A 19,822-nucleotide genomic window follows, 5' to 3' on the forward strand; every position below is an offset into this window, starting at 1 on the left:
CCTCCTCTCTCATCTGCATTTCCTCACTGATCGGGCTGCAGATCTGCTCTCACCATTGGTTTTGCAGGGGTCACAGAGCATGGAATTGCAGTGGCAGCACCTTCAGGGTGGGACTTGGGCCAGTCATGCTCTGCAGTTTCATGACTGTTTTGTCCCAGAGTGGAGTAAGGACCTGGAAATACCGTAGGGATAACATGGCCAGTGTAACTTTTTTAAATGAGGGGGAACTATGTTGTAGGGTAAAAGAGCAGAGTTAAGCACTCGGATTTTAGCCCTGTTACTGTGCATCCCAGGAGCTGCTTTACATGCTTGATTTAGCGTAACTCATTCAGTTTTTATCGCATCCCTTTGTTTCTTTCATTTGAATTGGAGATAGTACTCCAAAGGCACAGAGAGCTTCAGTAACTTGCCCCAGATACCCAGCTGGAGAGCGACAGAGACAGGACTGAAACCAGGCAGTCTGGCTCCACAGCTCGTGTTTGCAACCATGGTGCCAAATGCTTGCTGTGACAGACTCGGGGGCTGTAAGAGCTCAGGTCGGATTCTAGTGACAATATACGTAAGTGGCTTTGCCATTTGTGTAAACGCACATAGGTGGTGCTCTGGCTGTACCACAGAGCAAGCCTTTGCTAAGGGCATCCACTGCTTACGTCTGATTTGGGGACACTCTGGGTGAGCAAGGGGGAAGAGGATGAAAAGGAGCTTTGCCCTAGAGGTCTGATGCTAGGGAAGATGCCGCTCGAGCCGAAGCCACAGTCAGTCCTAGAAAAGCTCACTGATGTCACTTGAGTTGTAAGATGAAGCAGTAGGATGAAACTCTGAACAGGGAGTTCCAACACACATAAGGCTGCTTATACATCCCAATAAGGGATTCCTTAGCACCTCAGTTCCAAAACCATTTTCCTATCACTTTGGCTAATATGCACTGCTCTCTCTGGGAAGTGGAAAAATTAGCTCCCCATCTTTCCAAGTGATTGCAATGCTGGGGATTTTGGAAGCACACAACTCTTGGGGTTGGAGGAAGCCAGCAGTCAAAGGGAGAACCTCACTCAGCTCTCGCTAACTCAAGACGCTACTTTTAGCTGGTCCTACCTGCCCTTCCTCAGTCCACAGGCTGATGCAGTTGTCATTCAGCGTCCCAGGTCTCAGTAGGAAAGGCAGGGAATTAACTTGAGATGTTTCATCATCCATTCAGTATTTGGGAGTCTGGGAAGGGCTGTGCCCAGGCATAAGAGCAAGGAGGACCGCTGCATGCTGCAGTGAGGCCAACAACGGGGCGGGAATCAGCTTCTCAGAGCTGGTGCACGCAGGTGTGAAGAGGTCCCAGGGCAACTTTGGCTTGAATGTGGTAGTGCCAGTGCTGCTTTCCTTTGAAGGAGATGAAATGGCAGACTAAGGGTCTTCAGCATACAGAGCTTCCTTGTCTCTCTCTCTCTCTCATGTTCTGCAGCCGCTGCCGCCCAACCGAGGGACCCCAGCACAGAGTGCATTGACCAGCCAGAGCTGGCCAACTGCGATCTGATCCTGCAGGCCCAGCTCTGTGGCAACGAGTATTACTCCAGCTTCTGTTGTGCCAGCTGTTCACGGTTCCAGCCTCACGCTCAGCCGGTCTGGCAGCAGGGATGAAAGCTCCCTTCAGCCCTGGTTCTAAAATAGTTCTTAGGGCCGGAGAGAAGGGCAGATGGACTTCCTGGCTGGCTAGCAAAGGGGGTCATCTTCTGGAGACACTGGCCCTTTCGAAGCCCGCCCAGTGTTCAGCCTCAGCAGCAGCCAGTACCGGCCTCCCCATGTAGTGCTCAGCAGTGTGTTGTGTCTGCCATAACCACAGGCTACTAAGATGTCAAGAGGATGACTGTGGGTAAGGGTGAAGTTCACTTTGCAGTCCCCATGTAATTGTTACAGGCGGAGATGGTTGGGATCAGAACCGTTTCAGATTCTGGAACATGTGCATAGACCATCCCAGTTGAGCACCCCTAACTCAAAAAATCGAACTCTCTGAACTGCAACTTCTTGAGTGCCAGGATGAAACTCAAAAATCTTCGTCACTTCAGAAAATTTTTGAATTACGGATGTTCAACTGATGGACAGAAATCAGTTTCCTGTGCTTTTAAAGTAACTTGCCAGGGAGGCCTGGAATGAATTCTGAGTTAACATTTGTCTTATAAGGGGAATGCCAACTGCTGTATCAAGGAAGTATAAGGAATCTTCAAAAAGTTAATGGAAAGTACATATTATAAAAAAACTACGTGTGGACTTCAGTTTCTTGGGGCACCAAAATAAACTTTTAAATTCTATGTTCCATGAACTCTCCGAAGCTGTCTTACATTCTGTGCCACAACTCTGTCTCATGTGGGGTCAGTCTCTCTCACCTGTCTAGGTAGTGCCAGTCAGTCCTGTGCACTGATGGGGATAAAGCTATCAGCATGATGCTGGGAGAGCTCAGAAAGTGGAACACAGCGTAGGGCACAGAACCAAGAGCCGCAGGGAGCACTGTGACCTGAGCTCAAAGGACTGGAGAGCTCCTTCCTCCAGCGGGAAGCTGGACCCACACCAAGTGCTGTGATGGGTCACCTGCACGAAGCCCACCAGCCTGCTCTGTAGAGCGGCAGTGGAGACTCCTCCTTAAGTAGCAGAGAAAAATCAGACTAAACAGCATTAGCAGGAGAGGGATACCAAAACAGTAGGCTTGGATTCGGTAGCTTTCAATCTTCGACCAACCCGCCAGAGGAGTGTCTAGTAAAGTTATTTTGGATAGGACCAAACCTTTGATAGGTGGACTTTCATTATCTGGAAAACAAATTGTGTCACTAGGTGAGTGATACTTCTTGGCTTACTTCTCCATTCAGTAAAAGAAAATACGGGTCAGGGCATAGGTGTTTTTTTTTTTTGGCCTATTATAAAAAATACTGAGGAGCACCCCTTTGCTAGTTTTGCTATAGAAATTGGGAAATAAAGGCCATTTGCTTGGACATCTCAGTTTAATGAAACTAGAATTTTACCTGCTGTCACATAGACACACTTCAGGAAGTCGAGGCTGGCCTGCTGGTTGCAGGTGGCCTGCTCAGAACTAGTCATGGAACAGTGCCTTAAAGTTAGAGGGAGAATAAAACTCTAGACCTGTGGTTCTCAATCCTTTCCCATACTGGGAACTTAAGACAAACCCTGAAGCTGGGGCTGCTCCCTCCCTCCATATTCTAACTGGTCTGGTGTGTAGGACAGGCATTGGGATTTTAAGTTTCCAAGATGATTCTAACATGTGGCCAAGGTTGAAAAGCGCTGCTTGAAGCCCTGAGGTGTGCCTGGGATTCTAACCAGCTCCCACATCAAGTCCATGCTGCTGTTCATACCACATTTTGAGCAGCAAGAATCTGACTTGAGAGAGATCTACTCAGAATCAAACAAACCTAAAGTATGAATGAAAATTCAAATTTTAAGGATATACTAATCCCAATAAAAGACTCTGTAATACTAGGGACCTGCAGCAGCAGCAGAATTAAGAAGAAAAGTAAACTCATTTGCCAATACAGGAAAGGGGAAACACCAGCCCTTTATGGGCAAGAGCTTCTACCACGAACATTTATTTTTGTTAAAGCAGATTATAAATTCTCATCAGTACAAATATATATATATAACTTACATTTGATTGTAAGGCCAACGTTCAAAAGTAAAAATGAGATGGGATTACACATTACCCGAGGTCAGCTGGCAATGGGACGTTCTGCTCACCAAAAGGGGGGGCAGCGGACACACAAAGCTACCAAAACCAGAATTCCCATCCCCACAAAACCTGGAGGAAAAAAATTTAAAGGACAAAACAAAACCCACCAGGACTGACATTACAAACCAAGACAGGAACCTGCATTCCCTTCTACGGATGTGATTATGTCATTGTCACCTTAGTGTTAAAGGACTAACATAAGGAAATTGCAGCAATATATAAAAGATAATATTCTCTATAGAGCATATTTAGATTGATTGCATTAAAATAATGACATTACATTTTCATCAGTTTTAAAACCAGGACAATACTGCTGTTTCACTGTCTTTAAAACTACAGCCTAGTGACGGTGTTGGTCACAAGCATGATTGTTGCTGCAGCGTGCTACTCACAATGAATTCAATCTCAAACAAGCTAGGGATCCATCTGTGACTTCTGACGCTCTTTTTATTTCAATAGGCATCAATGATAAATCAATCTTATATACAATTTCTTACAACTAACCCTTTTACTTTTGGCAAGATTACTTACAACTCATACAAGTTTTTAATATTGAGAACTATTTAAAATATTCTAAATGCATAAAAATAAAGATTTTGGCTTTTTGATATATATATATATATTTATAATATTTAATTCTGTTACCCAAAATGGAAGCTTAACTTTACCCCCACAGTATAGCTCTGCTGGGCAGTTGCTGATGTGGCCTCCCAGGAATTCTGGCAGCACAGCCTCTCTGTTCCCAGCTAGAGCACAAACGCTCTGTTCTCGTCTCTAAGACAGACCAGTACTGAGAGGAGGCAGGTGAATGGCCTGGAAAACAAAAGGGAGACTGTTTTGCTTCCCATTGTGTTTCATATCCCAGTAAATGTGCTTTGAATGTAGATTTCTATTCAGATACTTCTGCCTCTCTGCCACCAGAGATCTGTAAGGGCACGAGGGAGGAGAGGGTACAGAGGGCACGCCCTTGATTTCTTTAGCCTACTTCCAAGACAGGCTTCTCTAGGAATGGTTTTCCCCTCTTCTTTCAAAATCATCCCTCACTGTACTCTGTGCCTGGACTTGTTCCTGGGGACTTTTTGGGGTTAGTGAAAAGTGTCCTGATCAGGAAGACAAAGGCTCCTTTGACCTTTCTACCCCTTCGCCTAAGTATGGACAAGATACATGAACCATAGAGATTGCTTAAAGTTCAATTTCAAATGTCTTCTGCAAGTCACTGGAGAAAGGGTTGGTAGGGGAGGGATTAGTACGCTGCTTGGACTTGCTTTCTAATGCAGCCCACTGAGCTTCAAAAGGATCCACTGTACAGGTGCCTGCAGGAATCTCCGTGTGCTTGTCTCCTGAAGCCAACCTGCCATTGTCTACACCATTGAAAGCTGCAGAGCCGTTGAGGTGCTGAGCAGGAGGCTTAAAGAAGGGACTGGCAGTAGCACTGCTTGACTCGTACTGCGGGAATGTCTGCTGCTTGGCCAAGCTGGGTGACTGATGGGGGAGCACAGCCTGGGGATGGCCTGCAGTGCCAAACATGTTGGCTACCATCTGGGAGGGAGTCATGCCCACCACAGGCACATTAGGGGCCGGATAGGACATCCCATTGGCCACAGGATAGGTCTGGGCAGGGACAAAGGCTGGCTGCAGGGGTGGGACCACACCCATTGGCACAGGTTGAGAGGTAAGGAATGCATTCCCTTGGAAAGGTGGTGCTGGTTGGGAGATGGCAGTGGGTGGAGGATGCTGGAGAACTGGCTGCAGAGGGGCAGCCGCGGCCTGGGGCTGCTGAGCCCGGACACTCTTCGACACCTCTTCTAACCAGCGGTCAGCCTCAGAGGGAGTGCGTCTGTGACCAGCCTGGAAAAGACCTGGAGAGGCAGCACCAGATGATTGACTCCATTCGGTCCCTGGAAACAAGATGAAAACAGACAAAAGAATCAGAATTAGAGGCTTCATTCATTAGCTTACAACTTTGGTATCTGAATGATCCTAACATTTGGAACAAGTCCTCCTAATGTACTTGTTGTGGTTTAGGTAAGAGGAAATTATCTATGTGATCAGCAAAGGAGATTTTGTGATAGAACAAATAGAACTCATTATATCATGACATTGTGTCAGCCACACTGAGAAGCTGTCTAGATAAGGCTCCAATGTCCTCAGCCAGCCAAAGCAGCTGACTGTTGGCAGAAACCCTCTCTGATGCCATGACTCCTCCACAGTACACAAGTTTTTTGTTTTTTTTTTTTTTGACAGGCAGAGTGGACAGTGAGAGAGACAGAGAGAAAGGTCTTCCTTTGCCGTTGGTTCACCCTCCAATGGCCGCCGCTGCAGCCGGCGCACCGCGCTGATCCGATGGCAGGATCCAGGATCCAGGTGCTTTTCCTGGTCTCCCATGGGGTGCAGGGCCCAAGCACCTGGGCCATCCTCCACTGCACTCCCTGGCCATAGCAGAGAGCTGGCCTGGAAGAGGGGCAACCGGGACAGAATCCGGCGCCCCGACCGGGACTAGAACCTGGTGTGCCGGCGCCGCAAGGTGGAGGATTAGCCTATTGAGCCACGGCGCCGGCTCCACAGTACACAAGTTAACATGCACATGCTCTATAGGCCTGAGGTGATTCCTCTTTGCTCAAACAGGGCAAAAAGAAAATAACCAGTGGTCCAGCCAAACCTTGCTGACACATGTCTGGCTTCTAGACAGACCTATGTTGTCTTTCTGGTGAAATGCCTATGTCTTATTACTGTTCTCCAACTTTTTGGCTTTAGAGTTAATATTCATTACAGAAACTAAGAAGCAGAAAAAGGCAAAAAGTACTTTTTGTAGCATTTTGCCAGGCCTGCCATTCCAAGAGGCAAGGGCTTCCCTTCCTGCAGGCATGTCTTCATGTCTGCACGTGACCCAGTCTGGTCAGTGGTGGGCTCTGTTGGGGTTGGTTCCAGAAATCTGCATAAAAGTTCTTTGGGTGGTTTGGTTCCATTTCCCTAAGAACTATTAACCTAATCTCTTCTGTTCCTCCCTTTACCATCCTTTCTCATCTCTAGGAGGAAACATACTTTTCCTAAAACAATTTCTATAGTTCCCATTCAGGTAATTGGCTGATTTTAGAACCAGGTTCAGTTATCTGATCCCAGAATCCTCACCACCATCTGTAGCCACCTTACCCGAACGTGTGGCTGTAATTTCCTTGTTAGCAGCATCAGGGGCATGGGCCCAAGGGTTGGTTTCACGCACAGGCAATGCTATGGGTGCTAGAGCGGTATGGGCTGGCTTAGCAGCAAGCACATGGAAGGCTGAGTCAGTGCCATTAGCTACAATGGGAGCAGACAACATCAATGGAGTTAATTCATGCAGGGTTCACAAGCAACTCCTTAGAGCTGGGTCAGTCAGGCAAATGTACAATACTGGTAGAACAGACAAGACAGAACAGTTGATGTTGGGAAATTTATGCTGTCTTGCAATGGATACACATTCTTTTTGGTAAAGAAGGAATTAGGTTTTAACTAACATGGTTGCATTAACAAAGTCAAATGGCTGTTAGATAAAAATATGTGCATAGGAAGCAGGAAATGAACCTACAGTTTCTAAGTTGTACAGAACTGCTCTCATGACCAGCAAAAATTTATTTATGATGTAACTTAGCCTTTGGCATAATGAAATAAAAGCATTTCCTTCTTCTACACTTTTCCAGAAGGTCAAATTATGCCAACTGTAATAACGGAGTAAATATGATGATTCCTTATTATGTTCTAGGCACCATGCTAAGAATACATGCACCATCTTGTTTACTTCTCTCAAAAATCTCTTAAGGCTGTTATTATCCCCATATAACAGATGAGAAGACAAGCTTTGCAGGTATTTTCATTTGGTTATTACATCAGTAATTGGCTACCGAATTAATAATCTCTTTTGAGAATTTTTTCCCTTGGTGATGTCTGTGATATCTAAGTACTATATTCTTTCTTCATCTCCTTTTATTAAAGCTTCCTAACCCTTGTTTCTTTTACTCTGTTTTTCCTCCTTAGTCCAGCTTTCTATCATGTGTAGTGTGCAGCAGACAAGCACTTTACCCTGCCATACACCACAATCATCCCACTTTAGGACTAGGTAACTATGCTTATGTTGTTGGCACTATTTGTTCAGGGCTTCTTCCCTGTAGACTGTGAGCCCCTTAAAGGCATGGAAAGGACCATGTTGTATTCAATCTTATACATCCAGGGCCTTGTAAATACAGAGTCAGTAGAATCTAACAGGCACTATGATCAGAAAGACCTGAGGCTGGTGCCACAGCTCACTAGGCTAATCCTCCGCCTGCGGTGCCAGCACACCAGGTTCTGGTCCCGGTCAGGGCGCCGGATTCTGTCCCGGTTGGTTGCCCCCTCTTCCAGGCCAGCTCTCTGCTGTGGCCCGGGAGTGCAGTGGAGGATGGCCCAAGTGCTTGGGCCCTGCACCCCATGGGAGACCAGGAGAAGCACCTGGCTTCTGCCTTCGGATCAGCGCGGTGCGCCGGCCGCAGCGCTGCAGCCATTGGAGTGTGAACCAATGGCAAAGGAAGACCTTTCTCTCTGTCTCTCTCTCTCTCACTGTCCACTCTGTCTGTCAAAAAAATTAAAAAATTTAAAAAAAATTTTAAAAAGAAAGACCTGAATTTAAGTTCTGGCTGTATGATTTGGGCAATTTACCTAACCTCTCTGAGCCTCATTTTTCTTCTCTAGAATACCCACCTCAAAGAGCTGCTTGAGGAATCAAAGGAGGTGATACCTGAGTCCTTATCACAACGTGGCAAGCACTGTGCCATGTGCTCAATAAGCTGTACTCAGTCACTGTGGCACAGTGGGTAGGGCTGCTGTCTATGATGCCGGCATCCCATATGGATTCCAGTTTGTGTGCTGGCTGCTCCACTTCCCAACCAGTTCCTGCTAATGGTCTGGGGAAACATTAGATGATGGCCCAATTACCTGGCCCCTACCACTCATATGGGAGACCTAGACTGGATTAGCGCTGGCTGTTGTGGCCACCTGGTGAGGGAACAAGTGGATGGAAGAGCTCTCTCTGTAACTCAAAATAAATAAATAACTTTTTAAAAGTTGTGCCTATTATTAGTATCATAAATGTTTGTTAGAGGTGATGAAAAGCCATTAGGTAGACATGACTATAAATGTTTATAAAAAAAAAAAAAAGATCCCTGGATGCAGTAGCTTCCTGCAGTGGGAGCAGGCTACTGTACTCTAGGGCAGAACTTCCTCTGAGCTCTCTATCAGAAGAAGTGGAGACGGACCGCACCATGGCTCACTTGGCTAATCCTCTGCCTGTGGCGCCGGCATCCCATATGGGCGCCAGCTTCTAGACCCGACTGCTCCTCTTCCAGTCCAGCTCTCTGCTGTGGTCCAGGAAGGCAGTGGAGGTTGGCCCAGGTGATTGGGCCCTGCACCCACATGGGAGACCAGGAGGAAGCACCTGGTTCCTGGCTTCGGATCCTGGCTTTGGATCGGCGCAGTGCCAGCCATAGTGGCCGTGGGGGGGGAGGGGGGGCAGTGAACCAACGGAAGGAATACCTTTCTCTCTGTATCTCTCTCTCTCTAACTCTACCTGTCAAATAAGTAAAAAAGAAATGGAGAAAGAGCAATCATAGAAGCTGATATTCTAGATGTGTGTAATTTAACAAATCCTTTGTAGACCTCTGAGTCAATAACTACTGTTAGTTCAGTATCTCTGCAAACAACTTGTAGAAATTCTTCAATGCCACAAAGGCAAATTTTAAGGTATTTGTTATAGAAGGTAAAATGAGTTAATAAAAAAGGTTGGTTTATTTTTTATTATTATTTTTTTTTTGTAAATGAACTTCAGATAGGGTAGACTAGGTAAGCTTGGACTGTTGCTGCTGCTGCTACTACCTATTCTTTTTTTTTTTTTTTTTTTTTTTTTTTTTAAGATTTATTTATTTGAAAGTAAGAGTTACGGAGAGGAGGAGAGACAGAGATCTTCTACACACTGGTTCAATCCCCAGATGACTGCAATAGCTGGGGCTGGGCCAGGTTGAAGCCAGGAGATTCATTTTGGTCCCTCTCATGGGAAGTAGGGGCTCAAGCACTTGGGCCATCTTCTGCTTTCCCAGGAACATCAGCAAGGAGCTGGGTTAGAAGTGGAGGAGCTGGGACTTGAACTGGCGCCCACATGGGATGCTGGTGCTTCAGATGGCAGCTTACCCTGCTGAATTACGGCGCTAGCCCCAGCCAGGACCTCTTAACCTTGGCACTTCTGACATGCTGGGCCAGACCCTTCTCTGTTGTGGGTACTGTCCTGCACACTAAAAGATGTTTAGCACATTCCTAGCCTTGACCCAGATGCTAATGACAACACTTTTCTTTCCAACTTGCAAAACTCCCAAGATGCATCTGCAGACGATGAATGCTAGATTTCCCTGAGGAGGCAGACTCAGCCCTGGCTGAAAACCACCATGCTAAAGCAAGCATAATGCTAGAACCAAATCTGATGACTGTTGCTTCTAGAAAACTGGCTTGATACTCTGACCCCAAACAGTCAAGTAACAAAGCAGTAGGTTAGGACTAGACAAAGTCCTAATAGAATGGGATGAAAGATGGGCATGTACATGCAAAAATAACAAACTTAGACACCTTGGGAAACAGGAAGGGAGACAAAACATAAAGACATTGAATAGTGAAATCAATGCATCAAAGACATTCTCAAACAAGGAGATTAAAGGGTCTTGCCAGCTCTTGGGAAGCTCAGGATCTCAGCTTAATAGTGAGCAGTGCACTAGAAGTTTCTGAACAGCTGAGCAGCTCAGAAAGTACCAACCTTGGAAGGCAGGAGATTGTGGTGCCACTGCTGTCACTGGTTTGGTCATTGGAGCAGATGAGAAGGGGTCCTCAGAGGGTGTGCTGAAGGCACTGGTGATCTGTGAGCACAGGGAGCTGATGCTCTCTGCCTCCCCTTCTACCTCTGGCACTGTAAGACAAATAGAAAATAGCTCCAGCGAGAAAGACATGGAATAATCTCAAAATGTTACAGTATGACAAGCTAGCATTGAAAAGTATTTCATTTTTTTTGTGGAAGGAAAAGGCTCATTAATGGTTCGGTGGGCTATAAAAGCAGCTTCAAAAAACTGTACTGACCATAATTTCAGTGGCTTTTCAATGGGAAAGTATAAAACATCAACAATTAATGTACTAAGCTATATTTTCTTCCCTTGCAAATTTCCCAATTTCTTCATATCTTCTTGTGACACTGTTGGGAATTTGGTGTTCTTTCTTTTCTGCGAAGATGTTCAGCCAGCAGGGTCATCCTGGAATGCATCTAATGTGCAACCTGTTTGCCTTCCAATCACTTCCCAAGGCTGTGGTTTGAGTTCTGGTCTGCAGCCATTTAGTGATTCCACTGGAAAAATGGCTTAAAGTCCAAGGCACCAGTGGATGCTTGGTGCTTTTCTCTGTAACAGACTATGACAATGGCATCATTTTCAGTTTTCTCCAGTCTCTGGTATCAAGTACATGAACTATGATGGCATGAACAAGTGAACTGAGGTAAAGGACTCTAGAGACTTTGTTCTTAATATTAACTCTGGGATACTTCTGTATCACCAAGGAAGCTGAACCTTTGCTCATCTGTAAAAAGAGAGTAAGAGTTTTTGTTCTCCATCTGCCCCACAGGGAGACTTGAGAGGAGGTAACTGAAGTATCTGGAGCAATCATCTACTTCAGCTGTTCTTAGGCCTGGTTTTACCTGTCAAAGAACTTAACTCTTTACTTTTATACCATCATTGCTAAGAGTACCCTATTGAGACAGAGCTTCGTCATATCCTGTGACAGCAATGTCTTCATGTTTCTTGGAGGGAAGCAAAACAGGAACTAATAAAAGCATTGACCAGATCTGGCACTTTAGCTCTGGGTCATGTGATGAGGTCAGAGCTATAAGAAGCTGGCGCAGCAGCACAAAGGCCTGTGTGGTGGTTCTGAAAGTCAAGGAATATGTGTACACAAGCCCGCTCTCTCTGAGGAACAGATCTTAGATTTAAACAAGGGAGTTTTCTCCCTGTGAAGCCAACCAGCCACAAGGACAATGTAGAAATGTACCATTTCTTCTGGTACCTCTGCAGGCAGTATTATTTAACTGTATGGATTTATAAAGCACCTATTTGTTGAAGAGAAATTAGTGATTCCGTCCTCTTCCATGGACCTTAAGTTTTCTCACAATGAGAAATGACATAAGATGCAAACACTGACCAGCCTCGGCAAGAGCAGTGGCTAGTTAATTAGACGACTGTCTCCACTGGAAGGGGTAACGCCTCAGTGCTACAGCACCAGGTGAGCCAGGTGGATGCTGCTTTACCTGAATTTTTAATAGGGAAATCAGTCTTCCTCTGCATAGTGGAAGGCAACTCGTTGATGCGCAGGGATAGCTGGCGTTTAAAGGGTGACATCTTCTGGCTAAGAGCAGGAAATCCTCGAAAAGAGCCTTGGCGAGCAAGCTGTTCAATCGGGGCATGCCGGCGTGGGATGGCATGTGGATTGTTCATCTCCAGAGAGGAAGTGGCATCCGAAGTGGGAGAGGTGGGAGAGGACGGAGATGGGGCAGTGTTGCCAGGGGCCACTGATGAGCCAACAACTGTCTTATCTGCTTCAGCTCAAGAAAACAGAAAGAGGACCTTAACAATGTCTTCAAATAATTAGGAGTTTAGAGAGCTAATCTCAAAAGCCTGCTAGGTCCTTTTACCCATTTCCTTCACAGTAACTCTCCCCACTTTAAAAAACTTTATTTATTTGAGAGGCAGAGTTACAAAGAGAGGGAGAGACAGACAGAAAGGTCTTCCATCCACTGGTTCATTCCCCAAATGACCACAACAGCTGGAGCTGGGCCAATCCAAAGCCAGAAGCCAGGATCTTCTTCTGGGTCCCCCACATGGATGCAGGGGCCCAAGCACTTGGGCCATCCTCCACTGCTTTCCCAGGCCATTAGCAGAGAGCTGGATTGGAAGAGAAGCAGCCAGGGCACAAACGGGCACTCAAATGGGACGCCGGTGCCACAGGTGGAGGCTTAACCTATTACACCACAGCCCTGGCCCCACAGTAACTCTTTTTTTAAAAAAAATTTTATTTAAAGGTCTTCCTTCCATTGGTTCACTCTCCAAATGGCTGCTACGGCTGGTGCACTGTACTGATCTGAAGCCAGGAGCCAGGTGCCTCCTCCTGGTCTCCCATGCGGGTGCAGGGCCCAAGCACTTGGGCCATCCTCCACCGCCCTCCTGGGCCACAGCAGAGAGCTGGACTGGAAGAGGAATAACCCGGAAAGAATCCGGCACCCCAACCGGGACTAGAACCTGGGCTACCAGTGCTACAGAAGGAGGATTAGTCAAGTGAGCCGCGGTACCAGCCCCCAAAATAACTTTTTTTTTTGACAGGCAGAGTGGACAGTGAGAGAGAGAGAGAGACAGAGAGAAAGGTCTTCCTTTGCCGTTGGTTCACACTCCAATGGCCGCTGCGGCTGGTGCACCACACTGATCCGATGGCAGGAGCCAGGTGCTTCTCCTGGTCTCCCATGGGGTGCAGGGCCCAAGCACTTGGGCCATCCTCCACTGCACTCCCGGGCCACAGCAGAGAGCTGGCCTGGAAGGGGGGCAACCGGGACAGAATCTGGCACCTGACCGGGACTAGAACCCGGTGTGCTGGCGCAGCAAGGTGGAAGATTAGCCTAGTGAGCCGCGGTGCTGGCCCCAAAATAACTTTTACAAGATAAGTTAGAGGGGCCAGTGCTGTGGCGCAATGGGTTAAAGCCCTGGCCTAAAGCGCTGGCATCCCATATGGTGCTGGTTCTAGTCCTGGCTGCTCCACTTCCAATCCAGCTCTTTGCTATGGCCTGGGATAGCAGAAGATGGCCCAAGTCCTTGGGCCCCTGCACCCACATGGGAGACTCGGAAGAAACTCTTGGTTCCTGGCTTCGGATCGATGCAGTTACGGCTGTTGTGGCCAACTGGGGAGTGAACCATTGGTTGGAAGACCTCTCTCTCTCCCTCCCTCCCTCTCTCTGGCTGTCTTCTCTCTGTGTAACTCTGAATCTCAAGTAAAAAAATAAATGTTAAAGAAAAAGATAAGTTAGAAGCAATGTCTCCTAGTTTTCAGGCAGATAAAAGTTTAATAACCTACTACATGTCACATGACATATTTTCTGAGACACAAATATTAGATCTTGTATCCTCACACAACAACTTACAAATTAAGACTTTAAACAAGATTTTAAAAAACCCAGGAATGGGCCCATGGTGCAGGGAATAAGTAGCCACTTTGGATGTCCACATCTCATATCAGAGTGCCTAGTTTGAGTCCTGCCTCCTCTCCTACATGGGAGATCCAGGCTGAGTTCTAGGCTACTGGCTTTGGGCTGTCCCAGACCTGGCTGTTGTGGGCATTTGGGGAGTGAACCAGTGCATGGAAGATCTCTCTGTCTCAATGTCTCTTTGCCTTTCAAACATGATAAAAATAAACTTTTTTCTTAAAAAAACTACAAAAACCAGTTCCTATGAACTCCTAATGTGAAGTTCTTTAAAGAGTGATGGTTCAGAGGCTGGTATTGTGGTGTAATGCATTAAGCTGCTGCCTGCAATTCCAGCATCCCATATGGATACTGGTTCAAGTCCTGGCCACTCCATTTCTGATCCAGCTCCCTGCTAATGTGCCTGGGAAAGCAGTGAAAGATGGCCCAAGTTCCTGGGCCCCTGCACCCACATGGGAGACCCAAAAGAAATTCCTGGCTTCTGGCTTTGGATCAGCCCAGCTCAGGCTGTTGCAGCCATTTAGGGAGTGAACCAGCAGATGGACAATCTCTCTCTCTCTCTCTCTCTGTGACTGCCTCTCAAATAAATAAATCTTAAAAAAAAAAAAAAAAAAAAAAAGACTCCTTCCTTGTGGGTACCAGTTTGAATCTCTATCCCTGAAGTTGAGCATCCTTTGTAGATAACAGGACTCAATCTCTTTGGTAGTTGCTGGGTGTGGCAAAGAGTATTATTTGGTGGTATTAAATAAATGAATAAAAAAAGAGTATATTTCTTTTTTAGCCTTTTTTTAACCTTTATTTATTTATTTGAAAGGCAGAGTTAGAGAGAGGCACAGGCAGAGAGAGAGCCAAGTCTCCCATCTGCTGGTTCACTCTCCAAAATGGCCAAAACACCCAGAGCTGGACTGATTGAAGCCAGGAGCTAGGAGCTTCTTCCAGGTCTCCTACACGGGTAACAGGGGCCCAAGGACGTGGGCCATCCTCTACTGCCTTCCCAGGCCATAGTGGAGAGCTGGATTGGAAGTGGAGGAGCTGGGACTCGAACCAGCACCCACATGAGATGCCAGCACTGCTGGTGGTGGCTTTACCCGTTATGTCACAGCACCGGCCCCAGAATATACTTCCAAACCAAAAAGCACTAAAGTACATTAAATAACAGGCAGATTAAATTTCCTAGTAAAGCTAGCAAGATGCTTATTATTCTTTGGTAGCCTGGTATAAATGTTTATAAGAAATAAAGCAAAAGTCATCAATAAGTTAATTTCAAATAATAATGTATAAATCTAGGGCCAGTGCCTACGGCATCAGCATCTCATATGGGGGGCAGCTCAAGGCCCCACTGCTCCACTTCCGATCCAGCTTCCTACTAATGACCTGGGAAAACATTGGAAGATGGCCTAAATGCTTGGGCCCCTGCACCCAGGTGGGAGACCTGGAAGAACCTTCCGGCTCTTGGCTTTGGATTGGCCCAGCTCTGGCAGTTACAGCCATTTGGGGAGTGAACCAGTGTATTGAAGACCTCTCTCCCTCTCCCTCTTTCTGTATATAACTCTGCCTCTCAAATAAATCTTTTAAAATATTTGCAAATTTTATTCTTTTGAGGAAGGACTTAATAATTACAACTGTCTGGGTCAGTCAGTATTATGTCCAAAGTTCTGGCTTAGAACCTAAAACATATTGTAAAATATTCTCAGGGGAATGTGTTGAGCATAGATGCTTAAGCACCTGCTTGGACACCTGTATCCCAGAAGCAGTGCTGGTTCAAGTCCTGGCTACTCTGCCTCCAATCCAGCTTCCTGTTAATATATCCTGGGAAGCAGAAGGTGGCTCAAGTACTTGAGTCCCTGCCACCCACAGAGGAGATTCAGATGGAGTTCTAGGTTTCTGGCTTTAGCCTGGCCTACTCCTGGCTGTTTTGGACATTTGCGGAATGAACTAGTGGATGTAAGATGTCTATCTCTCTCTTTCTTTCAAGTAGATGAAAATAAATACTTTTATTAAATTTATATTAATGCTCAGGTTAATGCCCTGGCCTGAAGCACCGGCACCCCCTATGTGTGCCAGTTTGAGACTTCGCTGCTCCACTTCTGATCCAACTCTCTGCTATGGCCTGGGAAAGCAGTAGACGATGGCCCAAGTCCTTGGGCCCCCGCACCCACGTGGGAGACCCAGAAGAAGCTTCTGGCTCCTGGCTTCGGATCAGCACAACTCCAGCTGTTGCGGCCAATTGTGGAGTGAACCATCGGATGGAAGACTTCTCTTTCTTTCTCTCTGCCTCTCTTCTGTGTAACTCTGACTTTCAAATAAAATAAATAAATCTTTAAAAAATTTATCTTAATGCTATTAATTAAACTGAACCATTTGTACTTTTTTTTTTTTTTTTTTGGTTTTCACCCTAGCTATACTGGGTCACAAGAATGCAGAAATGTTTTCCCCAACCTCTATCATTTAGATCTAAAATACACCCAACCAAACTTTACAGATGCCTGAGTAACTTCAGTATTAAACAATATCACTGTTAAATCCCTGCCACCATTGTAGTGAGAGGATTGTTTACAGCCCTACACCCTGAGACTTGTGCTTCTTTTTTCAAGATGTAGGTCCTCAATGGCATTTACTTCTCATAGAGATCAGATGCAACAGAATTAAAAATTTGTTCTAGGATGTAGCCAGGGCAACAATATCACTGCAGTAGCTTTTTTTTTTTTTTTTTTTAAGATTTATTTATTTGAAATGCAGAGTTTGAGAGACAGACACAGACAGAAAGACACACGAGGAGGGAGAGATTTCCCTAAATGGCTGCAACTGCTGGGGTTGGGCCAGGAAGAAGTCTGGAGCCTGGGACTCCATCTAGGTCTCCCAAGTGGGTGGCACAGATCCATATACTCGGGCTATCTTCTGCTGCTTTCCTGGGCACATTAGCAGGAATCTGGATTGGAAGTGGAGCAGTGACTGCACTCATGTTCATATGAAACACTGGTGTCACAGGTGGCTGCCTAAACTGCTGAACCATAATGCCAGCATCCCATATTGCAACTTCAACTACATTTTTAGCCTCCCCACATAGCTTATAATGGAGAGTAAGCATTTTTGAAGCTATTAAGCCAGCCACTTTAAAAGAAGGCACTTTTGAAAAATTTTCAGCTTGTTGTTAAGTTCTTCAAATATTGCTAAATTCTCTTTGAGTATGAAAAACTTGTTCCTGATACCTTCTGAGTATCTTTTGGGAGAAACTGCATTACATGAACATGCACTGTAGAACACATTGTACCTTTCTTGGCATCTTGCATTTGTTTCATGATCTCTTCTCTTTCTGCTTGTTCAGTGGCTGTTGTGACGCGGAATGATCCTTCTCTTGTAAAAGTGGTCCGACTGGCATCAAAAGTAGCAGTTACTCCACATTCCTTCTCCCGCTTCTGCTTACGTTCTAGACAGGCTGCAAAAGCACAGCCTACTGCATGGCTCAATCTTTCACCCTGAAGAGAACAGAGGTTTTAAAAGCTTATTTCAGAGTTACAATAGCAATGATCATGTAGAAATAGTCTGTTTTTATACAAGGCAAAATATTGCAAACTCTACTTTAAAAGTTACACTATAATAGCATTTCAAATTAATTTAAATGAATAAATTATATTAGATGGTGCTTCTGGTACTTCAAGTATATTAACTGTTACACGCTCAGGGAAGTGATTATCAGCAACCTGTGCTTTTGCCAGCAACCGTAGAGAGCTTCTTATTATTAAGTCATGTTAGCACTGGCCAGTAGCTTAGGAGACCCCGTGCAAGGTTCAAAGCTTTGACACGTAAACCCTATCTGCCTTTTAGTGGGACCTCTGGTCAGGCATTTCTAAGAAACCACTGGAAGGCAGGGACAACTTCAGGAACTAAAATACATGGTCAACATGTCTAGGAAAAAAGACATGAACTTAAACTTCTCATAAAAAAACAAAACTCCAGTGATAAAAAGGGAATCAAACAAAGGACAGCTTTCCTTCCTTTAATTTTTGAAAATATTTATTTATTTATTTATTTGAAAGCCAGAGTTACAGAGAGCAAGAGAGTTAGAGAGAGTTAGAGAGAGAGAGAGAGAGAGAGAAAGTCTTCCATCTGCTGGTTCACTTCCCAACTGGCAGCAATGGCTGAAGCTGCACCAATCCAAAGCCAGGAGCCAGGAGCGTATTTTGGGTCTCCCACAAGGGTGCAGGGGCCCAAGGACTTGGGCCATCGTCTACTGCTTTCCCAGGCCATAGCAGAGAGCTGGATTGGAAGTGAAGCAGCGGGACTCAAACTAGAGCCAATATGGATGCTGGCACTGCAGGCGGCGGCTTCACCCACTGTCACAGCGACAGCCCCCAGCTTAGCTTTCCATCTCCCCTTTCTGAATACTCTCCCTCTAAGGGACCTTCTCCATTTATGGCCCTCAGTAACTTAACATTTTTCCTTATACCTTCCTTATTTTCTTGTAGTGCTCTCTAATCTTCAAATCTACCTCCTAAACACACACAGGCAAAAATGAAAGCATGTTTTCACCTATACTCTCTACTTAAAAATTAAACAGATAAAACTGATTTACTTGAGTGTAGGAGGAAAAGGAAGCTTACATAAACCAAACACTATGCTAAAGATCAATGGATTGGGGCCAGCACTCTGGCGTAGCGGGTGGGCACCGATTCGAGTTCCATCTGCTCCACTTCCAATCAGGCCTTCTGCTGTGGCCTGGGAAAGCAGCGGAGGATGGCCCAAGTCTTTGGGCCCCTGCACCCACGTGGGAGACTCAGAAGAAGCTCCTGGCTTCAGATCAGTGCAGCTCTGGCCATTGCAGCCAACCAGGGAGTGAACCAGTGGACAGAAGACCTCTCTCTGTCTCTCTTTCTCTCTCTGTGTAGCTCTTTCAAATAAATAAATAAATCTTTAAGAAGATACACTGGATTAACAAAGGTCAACTTAATATATTCAGTGTACTTTTTTTTTTTTTTTAGGGTTATCTGTGTTTTAAACCATACTTCTAATTAGGGAATAAAAAAGTTAGAAATGGTATAAATGGTATAATAACTGTTGGAATCATTCATAGCAAGAAAAGATATTTGTGAACAGGGAGACTTTTATGGTGTTTTTTTTTTTTAAACATTTATTTTTATTTATTTGAAAGACAGAGTTACAGAGAGAGGTAGAGACAGAGAGAGAGGTCTTCCATCCGCTGGTTCACTCCCCAGATGGGTGCAATGGCCGGAGCTGCGCCTATCCGAAGCCAGGAGCTTCTTCCTGGTCTCCCATGTGGGTCTCCTACTCCCCATTTGGGGAGTGAACCAGCGGATGGAAGACCTCTCTCTCTCTCTCTCTCTCTGCCTCTCTCTAACTCTGCCTTCCATATAAATAAATCAATCTTTAAAAAAAATTAAAAAATGTCGCAAAGGTGACTGTGACAGTATAACACTGACTTAGGAGATACAGACTATTGTTATGATAAAATGGTTTTGGGGCTGGCACCATGGCACAGCAGGTTAAGCCACTGTCTGAAGTGCCAGCATCCCAAATGGGCACTGGTTTGAATCTCAGCTGTTCCGTTTCTGATTCAGTTCCCTGCTGATATGACTGAGAGAGCAACAGAGGATGACCCAAGTCCTTGGGCTCCTGCATTCACGTTGGGAACCCAGAAGAAGTTCTTGGCTCCTGGTTTGGCCTAGCCCAGCCCCAGCTGTTGCAGTAGAGTGAACCAGTGATGGATAATCTCTCTAACTCTTTCAAATAAATAAATAAATAAAATGGTTTTAAAATTAGTATCAGGTAAACTCCTGAATTCTGGATCTTGTTAAGTGGAATGATCACAAAAT

General features: G+C 45.5%; 2 protein-coding genes across 52 annotated transcripts in view; one reads left to right on the forward strand and one right to left on the reverse strand.

The window, feature by feature from the left end:
* PAPLN (papilin, proteoglycan like sulfated glycoprotein) overlaps nt 1-2,305 on the forward strand; it is a 30,535-nt gene extending 28,230 nt beyond the window's left edge. For both annotated transcript variants that reach the window (XM_008272099.4, XM_070065201.1), the window contains exon 26: nt 1,451-2,305. In XM_008272099.4, coding sequence (XP_008270321.3) covers nt 1,451-1,626 — 176 coding nt within the window. In that variant the 3' untranslated portion in view covers nt 1,627-2,305. The remainder of the gene's footprint in view (nt 1-1,450) is intronic.
* A 1,257-nt stretch (nt 2,306-3,562) lies between these two features.
* NUMB (NUMB endocytic adaptor protein) overlaps nt 3,563-19,822 on the reverse strand; it is a 176,411-nt gene continuing 160,151 nt past the window's right edge. For 14 of the 50 annotated variants that reach the window (XM_070065207.1, XM_070065214.1, XM_008272098.4 and 11 more), the window contains 5 exons: nt 17,263-17,467; nt 12,054-12,347; nt 10,524-10,673; nt 6,869-7,015; nt 3,563-5,616 (listed from right to left, as the gene is read on the reverse strand). In XM_070065207.1, coding sequence (XP_069921308.1) covers nt 4,901-5,616; nt 6,869-7,015; nt 10,524-10,673; nt 12,054-12,347; nt 17,263-17,467 — 1,512 coding nt within the window. In that variant the 3' untranslated portion in view covers nt 3,563-4,900. The remainder of the gene's footprint in view (nt 5,617-6,868; nt 7,016-10,523; nt 10,674-12,053; nt 12,348-17,262; nt 17,468-19,822) is intronic. The other 36 variants (XM_070065238.1, XM_070065235.1, XM_070065232.1 and 33 more) reach the window with 5 other exon arrangements.

This window comes from Oryctolagus cuniculus, chromosome 20, assembly GCF_964237555.1.
Source record: "Oryctolagus cuniculus chromosome 20, mOryCun1.1, whole genome shotgun sequence".
Taxonomy (NCBI): domain Eukaryota; kingdom Metazoa; phylum Chordata; class Mammalia; order Lagomorpha; family Leporidae; genus Oryctolagus; species Oryctolagus cuniculus.